At 40.8% G+C, this 11,745-nt stretch overlaps 1 protein-coding gene across 2 annotated transcripts in view; it reads right to left on the bottom strand.

Annotated features, from left to right (window-relative positions):
* LOC145456369 (mitogen-activated protein kinase kinase kinase 3-like) overlaps positions 1–11,745 on the bottom strand; it is a 40,386-nt gene continuing 28,641 nt past the window's right edge. Inside the window, exons 7-19 of one of the 2 annotated variants that reach the window (XM_080334443.1) lie at positions 11,388–11,458; positions 11,162–11,313; positions 11,020–11,104; positions 10,138–10,214; positions 10,008–10,067; positions 9,378–9,526; positions 9,195–9,320; positions 8,551–8,722; positions 8,232–8,294; positions 7,123–7,189; positions 6,926–7,064; positions 3,170–6,470; positions 1–819 (exon numbers count right to left, since the gene is read on the bottom strand). In XM_080334443.1, coding sequence (XP_080190569.1) covers positions 6,378–6,470; positions 6,926–7,064; positions 7,123–7,189; positions 8,232–8,294; positions 8,551–8,722; positions 9,195–9,320; positions 9,378–9,526; positions 10,008–10,067; positions 10,138–10,214; positions 11,020–11,104; positions 11,162–11,313; positions 11,388–11,458 — 1,254 coding nt within the window. In that variant the 3' untranslated portion in view covers positions 1–819; positions 3,170–6,377. The remainder of the gene's footprint in view (positions 820–3,169; positions 6,471–6,925; positions 7,065–7,122; positions 7,190–8,231; positions 8,295–8,550; positions 8,723–9,194; positions 9,321–9,377; positions 9,527–10,007; positions 10,068–10,137; positions 10,215–11,019; positions 11,105–11,161; positions 11,314–11,387; positions 11,459–11,745) is intronic. The other variant, XM_080334444.1, reaches the window with a different exon arrangement.

Here is an 11,745-nt window from a genome sequence, read left to right as displayed (position 1 = left end):
CTGCGATAAACGCAATAAAAGTATATCATAACGCAGCCGGATTAGCAAGTAGAAAGCAGGGTTTCAATTTCACATAATGGATTTCACCATAGAATCCAATGTGACAGCTCTTGGTGATCAGGCAACAGCATTCTATGAAACAGCATGTCAGTATTGAAATGGACTACCGCTAAAGGAATTACAGTCTTGTATCTGAAAATGGCCGCAATTTTGAATTAGATTGTGTACAGACAGTGTAGTCACATATTCTGATACAGGCGGCAAGGAAAAGGACGCCAGACATCAGACTCGGAAAAGTAGTGTACCACGATTAAAGGAGGGTATCGTTTCCTGAAAGTAAAATCGATATGTGGAGGCTAGACAGTATCGGTTCAGTAGATCCTGCTCGACTCCTTAATAGCGAGCAGAATATCATTTTGCATATGGGACCCAGCAAACTTAACACTTGACATTTGATACAAGTCTTATCATGCATACCAATCATAGTGAAATCAGTCATCTTTTGGGGGGTCGGTCTGACCCCGTTTTCAAAGGTAGTGAATAGGCAAAAGAATACAAGTTGGCAACAGAAACGGCACACGTTCAGAATGGCAAGGTAAAAAAATTTCATGCTCATAGCGGTAAACTGTTAACATTGCTACGGCATCAATCGTATCATATAATCAGTAGGCTATTCACCAATCTAACTAGAATGACATCACAAATACTGAATGTGTGAAAATCCCGGGTGAATACGAACTACTCTGAATAATTGATATGAGCAGCTAAAATCAGAAGAAATCCACAGCCTAAGTTGCAGATGCATAGAGCGGTTACTTCCTGGGAAAAAAACAGCAAATCGAAATGTCTTCACACCAATTCAGCTGTTAATGCGGGAAAAAGTTGAAACTGATACAAACTGAACCATTTTAACGACACAGGTGAAATCCTTGTTATCTCGCTGAGATTTTCTTGAAAAATCAATAAATTTTGCATAAGCACTGTCAATGCCGGTTTGGATTGATCAGGAATGGCTACGAACACCCATTCTTGCTTGATTCAAAACAAAATATTTGCAGTGAATTAATTATTTAGATCGTGTCAGAGCAACGGCAGTCACATTAGTCCTTCATATTATTATTATGTGTTTATGTCTCTCATAAAGTACACATTCGTCCAAGTTCGCAAAATCAGTCCTGAAAGTGTGAAAAAAATGCTTGAATTCATAATTATCTTCATGGATATCAGATCAGCTGCCCGGAAACCAGAATATTATGAATACAAAATCGTCACAACATTTTGCGTATATTGCAATATAAATTGCAAGAAATATATCATCAGCCTTGTGAAAAGCCATGTCCACAATACCAAAGGTTAGGCTACATCTGAAATGTGTCAGTGCCATTTGGTCCCGGTAACTTCCTCTTTACCAAGACAGTACACACACTGGGTTGCAATGTGTACTTAAGTGTACGATGCTTCTTAAAAAGAATCACAAGGTATGGATCAGAGATTTTTTAATGCTGCCATGTATATCCTTTCCGGTACCGTACATACATTCCTTGTGCCAATTCACTGTATATTCAACTATAGGCCTACATATTGACCCTGATGGAAAGAGCGTGCTTCGAAAAAAATTGATTTCTAGGTAACTAATTTCATCCTACATAACGGCAACGCTACATTTTCTGAATGGAAACATTGATCAAACCATGACTGTTAAGCCCAAAATTGAAAGTTCTTTGTTAGAAAAGGTCTAGCACTTGAAGTGACATATTCTGCGCACAAAATTATGAGTCCGATATTAACCTCCTACTAAATATCTCCTAACTTTGGTTAGAATGATTACCTTGTCAATCAAGATGCAACGGCCTATCTGCAGTGTATCAACAGCAACAGCAATAATGTAGCTTAGGCTATTGAACCTCAAATATATTTTACCCTGTCTTCTATTCAGCATTTACACAAAATCACTGGTTATCGATCAATAACATTGAGCACCAGCATTCAACAATCAAATTACCACTTTCTATATTCACTATCATGATATATAACATTGCAATTGACATTGTTTTCTGGATGTCAATATAGACTTTTTCAATCTCTGATGACAATGACAGCTTTTGGACTTCCATTACCAGTATGCTGTGATGAATAATATATCCCAATCATAAATCTGGTGATTATAACTTGTTGGTTAGAAAAACAATAATGGAACTAAACTGATTGAGTAACTTATCATGAATGAACTGAAAAAAGGTCAGACTCCAGTTAACATTGCTCATGGTATATCACCAGACTTGGGAAACTACAAACTAGCATTTAGAATTCTACATACCCTGGCATGAAATCAGTGAGCCAGTAGGGTAAGGGCGTGAAGGTCACTTACTATAACACTGAAAATATATCTTGGTAGATCTATGGTTCTCTCCATCCATCAGGTCACTCGATCTAAAGTATATGGGTTATTATTAGCAGAAGTTTAAATGAACTCCGGGAGTTTGCTGAACCAGTCTCTGGGGTTTGCCAAAGGTCACGGCTTACATCCTACTCATACAGCATAAGTCACACTGATGTTCGTATTGATCTTTTTGTTTTGTGTGAAAACTGAAAATCATGCTTTAATATGTTTCTGCGGCAAAAATTATGCCACTGCTGTTTTTGTACATCAGTGTTCTGTCAGTAGTACTGTTTCAGATGATTAATGTGTTAGATTATTTGTGTAACTCTGAGAAAGTTTGGGATGCACAGAACGGTCGCAGATTAGTGAAATGTAAAGAGAGGACACTTTTTCAGAAATTTCTGACATGCAAAACTGGAGAAGAATTCTCCCACTTCGTGATCGGTTGACTAAAAAAAAAAATAAGGTCTTCTTTTCGTTCAGAGCTAAAATCACCGCTTTTCCCTCCGAAATACCCGCCGGAGCTTCACTTCTGAACTAATTTGCGGCATATCACTCGCAATTTCCTCTAAATCTGACCTAAATTTTCAAAAAAGAGGACAAAATCTCTAAAAAGAGGACAAAAGGGCGTCCTCCGAGGACACTTTCAAAAAAGTCAAAAAAGAGGACGTATGGTAAGCCTAGACTAGAACCAAGTAAGTGATTGATCTAAACATCCTATAAGTATGAGCCCATGTAGGCTAGTGAGCTTATGAAGCGAAATTATCAACTACAACAACAGCTACGTACCTCCCTCTCTGTAGTTGAGTAATGAAATTACGATCATACCTCACGAAACGTGAATCAACTGTGCCTAAACATCTTGCAAGCGCAAGTGCCAGAAATCCACACTGCAACTGAAAGTTAGACTTCGGCGATCTCTTGGGCACTGAGGTGTGGCGCGTGCAGGCTTTCGTATCTAAAAAGCCAGTACTTCCTTGGCGTACGTAAATATCGACAGTCATTTTATTGCTGACAATACGGGCGCAAAATTTAATAAACCCAGTTTGAATCGAAGGCCTCAGTCGTGGTGATTCCAAAAATCTGAACTATAATCAGGTCAAGGCATAGGAACCAGAAAAATCACTATACTATAAAAGCAGCACTGTAGTCAGATCCGAACGAGTCACCAACTAATACTGTACAAAGATTTCAACCAGTATGACAATTGCCGCACAGATCGCCGATTCCATGCCGCTGACTTTCTTATTCACCTACCTTAGAATTTAATTTGAATGCGACTAGGGTGATGTTAAATCGTCAGCTCTTACTTATCTTTTCGACATCCTCCTAACTTTTCATTACAATCATATTGTGTCTTGTATATCGCATTGTACGGTGTACAGTATGTGTGAATTTTGCAACGGGATTTTGTTCGGTTCAAATAAGGGCAGATTTCCACTAATCTCTATTATTCCAACGTTCATTATGTGTCAGTCGTACCCAAGGACATGTATCAGCGCGGTACTGGCCCGCAAGATCGTCTGCTGCTTGTATACCATTACATCGCAACTTTCCAACGACGGTGCTGCATGTAACAATGTAACATGCATAGGTGAAATGAGGGTCAGCACTATTTACGACGCTCTACCGTAACCCAAACGCCACGCGAAAACCATGCAACCACTGATTAAGCGCAACTGACCTAATCCAACTTCGACCTGTAACTTCAACCAACCAACCCTAGAGTTCACAAACATCTTCGAAATGCGTAACTGGTATGATAAGAATGAGTACCAACCATACCGCGAAGAGTAGGGCTAAGGCTGTCTTTGAAAGGATGACGGCTCGTTATGCCTTCCCAAATATTTTATATAGGTTCGTCACATATGTGCCAGGCATAAAAGAACGTACAAGCATCTCATTCGTAAAGCATTGGAACATATTCATAATAGCTGGATGAAACAAGAAGTTCTATTATAAAATATACAATGAAAAATCACACCACCACAGCAGCCAAGGTAACATATGCAAATGAGATGTGTCACCTCATCTATAGTGAGATAAGGTAAGGGTCGAAATACGATTTACGGACCAATAAATATTCGATCCTAAAATGTTAAGTGTCGGTTAGTATCATATGCGCCCATTATCAGCAGTCAACACGGGATAAGTCAAATGCCACAACTTTAGCATAAGCACAAGGGTGAATCCTGAATACCACATTATTTCAGCATCTGGGCAAGAGATAATCTCAAAGCATTCAAATCTTCACCAACAGGAAAGTTTTAACAATAGAAAAGTGCTCGGCCTAGAATGATAGGGCAACCTCTGCCGGCGAATTCCGTGAGACGTGTTCTGAGATACAACAAATGCATGAATCTTCGCTATTAATTACGTTATTAATTACTAACACATGGGGCACAAATTCAACTAGCCACCAAGAAGGTGTTTTAAATCTTTACGAAGGCCATCAAAACTTGAATGGGGTGGTGTGGATAAAATCTAGGGTTCCTAGCACTGGTAACTTGTATGAGTGAAACGATAGAGCAAATATTTGGGCTAGTTGAAACAGGTCAGTTTTGAGATGAAAAAGGTTGCATATTGGTTGTTTTCAGGTCATGACCTGATTAACATATCGAAAAAGATGCTCTAGTAAGAGTACGACACCGGAGCTAGATTCCTATCCAAAACACCTCTTGTTTAGAGTTACCGGCAATGCAAATGTGCCATTGTATTCAACCAGTAGAGAGTGTTCCTTGCAGCAAATGTTGCAGTCAACCACGGATATGAATATGCCAGACGATCTCGTGAAATTCAAATGACCAATATCTCGCTCAAAAGTAAATTCATTAAACGGCAAAAATAGTTACGACTTGCCACTGTGATGCGACAAACGAAAAAATCTCTAAAATTACACTATTACAAAATAGTTCATAACAAAATAGTAGTTGTAGAATCGCCCATTTCAACCGTAGACAATATGTCGACATTGCTCATAAGTCGGTCAGAGGGGTCATGCCTAACAACTCGCATGCATAAAGTAGGAAGACTCGACACAGGCTATGCCACATCAACAAAGTGTAAGCATACGATCATAATCCATACTGACGAGGCTTCTTGTGATATTACACCAAACATTAACAAACAGCTTTCAGCAAGGTGGCAGTACAGGCACAAAATATCGAGCCTCACTCAGTTTTCTAGCTCGAAAATATTTGATGTGGAGGGCAAAAGGTATTTTCAAAACCATCGAAATTCATAATTTCCTCCATGTCAAATCACTACGCTTGTAATATATATCAAGTTGAGCAGCGTCATTGCAGAATTTTCCCCATACGCTGCGTGCAGTGTACAGGACAATGATTTCAGAATCACGCATGTGCATTTCGTTAGTAATTCAGGTGGTTGGGTGGCATGTAAATACAGGCACAACGTTTCTAGGCATTAACAATGGAGCATTGGGTACAAAAGATCACACAGACATGTAATATTTATGTTTGGCCCTCAAAACGAGTTGGGAATTCTCATCGTTTTCACTTAATTCACAAGGCAGCTGTTACAGAATCACAGCAGAAGCAAGCTAACAGTTTGCACCCGACCTGACGGATAGCTTTTCTGATGCTGCGGAATGGTGAATTGATTCACAAGGCTATATCATTATTGCTTCCAGCGTCAATCCGCTGCTGATACAGAAATAACAAAGGGATAACGTCGTACAAAGAAAATGAATTACAAGCTGAAAAGCAAAAACGCTTTTCCAATGATGACTCGATTAAGTGCAGTTGATTAGGGTTGTTTATAAAGATCTTCAAAGTCGAAAAAAAAGAAAGAACCGGGAAAGCACGTGCCACCATATTCAATGGAGAGGGCTTTGCACTCGACCTGAAAGCCGCTGTCCGTAGTAGTTGGTGCAATGAAATGTTACTCTTTACCGCACCATCGCCTTTCGGATTATACAGAAAGCGCAACGTCGACGAGCCATTCCGGGATGAGAAACCGGACCTTGAGTCTCTGATCAGAAGTACGAGCCGGAGAACCATCTATGGTTGATTATATCTTCGACATAAGGCCGATGGTCTTTGTTTACAAATATCATTCGTAAAAAATCCTGGAAAAATGAGCGATTGCTTGAATACAGACTAACAATTCAAATGGCGATACCATATCCCCAATAGCTTAGATGTTACAACGAAGTTCATTATTTCCAGCAAATCAGCGTCATATTGTTTTCATTAATAAGCAATGTCAAAATACAAGCATTATCATATGCATAAGATGAAAACATGTGAAAAAGGATAACTGTCCCTTCAGGCATGCTGGGAACAACATGTTCGGTCACGGCGGAATAACAAAATTCGGCACTGTAAATACTATTATATTGAAAAAAAAATGGTTGAAATTTCATCTTGACGTTATCTCCCGCTTAGAATTCAGCCAAATTGTAAATTTTTTGTTGAAGCAGCCCTACCGATCATTACTCATGGATAAATTTCAACATCTTGGATAATCGGATTACCCTTTCACGTCGTTTGGTCACACGTACAAAGACGTTACGCAGCTTACCCGACAGGACTGTGAAATATTAGGAGGTAATTCCGGATTCGTTGCCTTTGTGGCAATTTTGAATAGCGCCGCCATAGCTTCAAATTCATACCACGGTGGCCGGGTGGTCAGCATCTCCACGGCCGTGCAACCGACGCTCCTGCAACATCAATACGACGCGTTCAAAGAGAACAGCGTATCGTTATTTCAATACATACCAGACGTCGGCCCTTCTGCCGTACCCCCTGCCTTCAATGACTTCCGGACTCATCCAATACGGTGTGCCTGTCACACAGAGACTGCCGATCAGTATGCAAGTCTGTGCTGCGTAACTCGTACAGGGGTCCATCATAGCAAAGTCGTATATAAGAATGGAGCTTACCAATCGAAATTATGACAACTGTCAATATGATAAATAGAGGCCGACTCCATCACCATGGAGCAGAGGCGGTGAGTAACTGACTACTTCTCACCTCTGCCATGGAACATAGAGTCCGTGATCAACATATTTAAATAAATTCAGGTCGCAACAATCAAGAAGTTGCACTATTAAGGGCGGAGATCATAAAGTTGGATGATCAATGGAGTCTATTATAGCCTTCATCAGGATGTGACAAACCTGGATTAAGGAAAGGGTTGATCGGAGCGCATTAGGTTGATCAAACACACCGGAATAAATTATAGATAACTATAAAAACTGCGTACCATTCCTACGCGCAAATATTTCTGATCATGACCACGACAATTGTCTCCTAGATAATGTACACTGCGCACCATTCCTATCCGCAAATATTTCTGATAATGCCAATGACGATTGTCTCCTAGATAAGGTACACTGTGTACCATTCCTATGCGCAAATATTTCTGATAATGCCCATGACGATTGTCGCTTAGACAATGGCTTCACTTGACAATTATCGAATTATGTACCCACTATTGTAAAGCGATATCAATGTTCTATAATCCGTTTCTGTACCGTACTGATTACACACGACTTTCATTTCGCGATGATGATAATTCAACCTATTACAGTCGCAGTATCTTCATTTCATTCAATAAATTGACAACTGACAGCCTATAACGAGTTTTTGCATTACGATGCAACAGTTAACACCACTTGATTGAAAACACGGTACACCTCGGACAATCAGCACGCGTCACCTTTCCCAACTTTATGTGTTGCAATTAGCAGTTTTTTAATCACATGACTAGCATTCTCCCGGCTCTTCTAACTTTATGCTCCCAGCCCTTAGTGTTGAAATATTGTCACTGCACCGATGAGACAATGCAGCAGCACACAGCAGGTTCACTGTTATCTCAAACTTACCGACGACAGTTTGTCCGGATGCTGTCAGTATCGTCTGTAAACGTTTGGCGGCGCCAAAGTCACCTGTTTCAACACAAACATGAAATTACACATCGAGCACAGCGGTGGATTTACAGAGTGCAGAATCCCTAGGTCTGCGACTACTACGATTGTGATAAAGTTCGACAAGGCTTCATAAACCGTAAAAATGAAACATGACAACCTGGCACGAGTCAAGTCTGGAAAAATGCTCCAGAAAATGATGGGCATAGCGGAAAAGACTATGTCAGAGGGGTTCACTAATTTCATGCTGAAATCCAGCAGCAAACAGGCGTCTCACCCAGCTTCACATTGCCGGAAGCGTCCCGCAAGACGTTGGCCCCTTTGATGTCACGGTGTAGAATATTGAAGGAATGCAGGTAAGAGAGCCCCTCCAAGATTTGCTTCGTGTATTTGCAGGTGACGAGCTCCGTGAGAGCACCGTAAGATTTAATTTCGTCTTTCACCGAGCCCTGTCGAGAGTCGATCGAGAGTCATGGAGGTGATGCGAATTTATCCAAACACTACTTGCCGTAAATGGGTCTACCTAATTACAAGTAGAAGTAACAATTTCCAAGACGTGTTAAAACTACTTCAAGTGTTAGGTCTGAAAAGTTGTTTCCAGAGGTAGATCTGGTGGAGGGGGTCGCGTAGCAATGAGCAAGAGCTGGGTACATTCCAAATTTCCAGATCCATTTTCACAATTCATGCAAAATGGTTAATGACACTACAAATATGTGCAATCTTCAGTTGCCGCAATGGGGAGGCTATTTGCGACACATATTATATCTATATCTCTATCTCTCATAACAGTGATGCAAACTCCTTCCAGTTTCAAAAATTAAAAAAGTGATAGCTCTCCGAAAAATTACATTTGTCACTGACCACCTCTGTTGTATTCTGTTACAACACGGTCGGTTGCGCATGTAACCCAGCTGCACTCACCCCCGGCATAAACTCCATAAATACAGACAGTGTGCTTGAGTCTTCGTAAGACCCGTAGTACTGCACGATTCGCTCATGCGACACCCGTTTGAGAAGTTCGATCTCGCTTAGCAGCGCTTTGATTTCCTGCAGAGACTTGTCGTTTACTCACGATCTCATTGGCTCTCCCTAACATTCGATTACCTTGGTCGATTCGGCACTATCCGTCGGTATAGCCACCTGTTTGACGGCCAGTTCTCTGCCCGTATCCGCATCGTATGCCAGGTAAACTTTTCCGAACGCACCGTGACCAAGCACTCGTCCCCTCTTCCAATTGGCTGGAGGTTTTGGAGCTGGGAAAGAGTAGCATTTCTCTCGACTGCCTACGTTGTCAATCAATGTGTAGATGACGCAACAGAGAAAGTATTGATAGAGGTTTCGGTAATTTACATGCCCAGGAAGCGAGGGCTGGAGAGAAACACGAATTACTACAGCACTACTCTCCCAACACCTGTGTGATTCCCAACTACAACTACAACTCATTCGGTTTCGAATGGCCCTTGGCTCCAATGACCGGAATTGTGACTCTAACCCACAATACAAGTTACAAGCTACACATGAAAATCACGATCCAAGTGGAAGTTTATCACTCAAAAATTCCGAATATGACCATATACTTCACCTCGGATTTCTCCGGCTCAAGAAAATTCGAAATACAAAAAATGTCCTAATTCTCCAGCCCTCAATCAAGAGATGGAGCCTCGAACGGTTGCAGACAAAGCAACGAATATAAACGCCACTGGAGTTACCATTTGTCCATTGGCATTTACTTACACGATAAAACAGCCGAGGCATCGGGACCCGTGTCCCCCGTGCTCCTTCTGTGCGGGCGTGCTGTTTGAAAAAAGTGTCGAGAATCTAAAACCCTCTACCGACACAAATTACCGCTTCAGCATCGTCATACCTATGAAGGACGGGCCCATGAATTCTTCCATGTCAACGTTCAGACTGCTATTGCTACTGCATGTACTTTTTACGGACCTGAACGACAAAAAGTCGATTGAAAAAAGTTGAGCCCCCGGAGAAATTAGAAGGCATCCCATCCAATGGATGACGGTAAAGCACCAGAGATAAGCAATAAGCATGGATTAGGATTTGGAAAAACCTAATTTGTGAAATGTTGACGAATTAGGATTTGAGATTTTTGTTTCGATGGATTAGGGTTGGATTTACGATTTTCTGGGAGATTGATGTCATGTGACGAATGGCGACGAAGTTTTACGTCCTACCAAAGTTACTTCATGTACTTTGACACTCATTTAGCGTTTTAGTTCTTTTTACAGAATAACAGGCATAAGATATAGGCTTTCTAAGTAGAATTCTAAGCCTGAATCTGACTAGGATTTAAATATACAATACAAAATGTCCAGATTGGGGTTAGGAATTGAAGCTTTGGATTTGGATTGGATTAGGACATTGAAATTTGAAATCCGTTCATCTCTGTAAAGCACCATGCAGTGCCTTGAGGAGCATAGCACAATATAGCCTCAGAATAAACAACTCCTCGGCAGTCACCAATAGATATACAGATGATAGAAGCATTTTTTTATAGTTGGCAATATTGAAAATATATTGGCAAACAGGCTACTCGAGACTCAAAAATTTGAATATGCCACATATGACAATGCTGCAAACGTCCCATTGTTATGAAAATCAGTCTGAGATCAACTTATGACTCAACAAGGTTTGTATCCGCTAAGCCGCGGCAACATAACCCAACCAGGAATCCAAAGCACTAGCTACGATGACATGACAAATTTAGAGCATAATCAAATATAACACCGACCTCTCCATGGGTGATTTCCTTAAAAAATTATTTGGCAAGTTCTGCCTGCTGTTTGCAGGACGAATACGCGGAAAAGACCTAGAAACTGAAAGGAATTCAAAGTTAGTATCGACAAAAGGCGAAACTACACAAGAACACGTACTGTCCATCGGCCTGGAACTTTCTTCCGGTTTGGCATGGAGTCGTTTAGGGTATGTCCCACCACCAGAAAGAATATAGTTATGATCCGGTAAATCAGACATATCATCCGGGTGACTCAACACCCGGCCATACCGGTCGTACCATTGATTGTCGCTGAATTTAAAAAACGGGCACGGTTCATATCAAGCAACAAAATATAACAAGCAAATGTGTGTCCAAACACCTACCTCGCTAGATGTGGGCTCGAAATGCTGCTGTCTAAAGAAGTAGAGCTGGCAAGTGGATGAGGATTGTACACCTGACAACAAGAAAAGCAAATCAACGCGGTCGCAATCAAAATTAGGGGGCTGGAGCAGACCAACAGCAGCATGAATTATGAAGTAATTTATTGCATTTACAAATACAATGGTAACACCTGTGATCAAATGTATGTGAATTGTGAGAATTATACAAATTTTGTATCAGTAACAACAGCAATTAACCACAAATGATGCATTAACACATTACAAAATTACATTTATCGCGGGCTGTGTAAAACGAGGTTTTCGTACTGGGTGCTGATTGAAACAGGGGTGCCGGGATAAA

This window comes from Botryllus schlosseri, chromosome 14 (genome assembly GCF_051294905.1).
Source record: "Botryllus schlosseri isolate E-star chromosome 14, Bs_hap1, whole genome shotgun sequence".
Classification (NCBI taxonomy): Eukaryota; Metazoa; Chordata; class Ascidiacea; order Stolidobranchia; family Styelidae; genus Botryllus; species Botryllus schlosseri.
The sequence above is the reverse complement of the archived record's forward strand: the minus strand, read 5'-3'. Positions and strand labels throughout refer to the sequence as shown.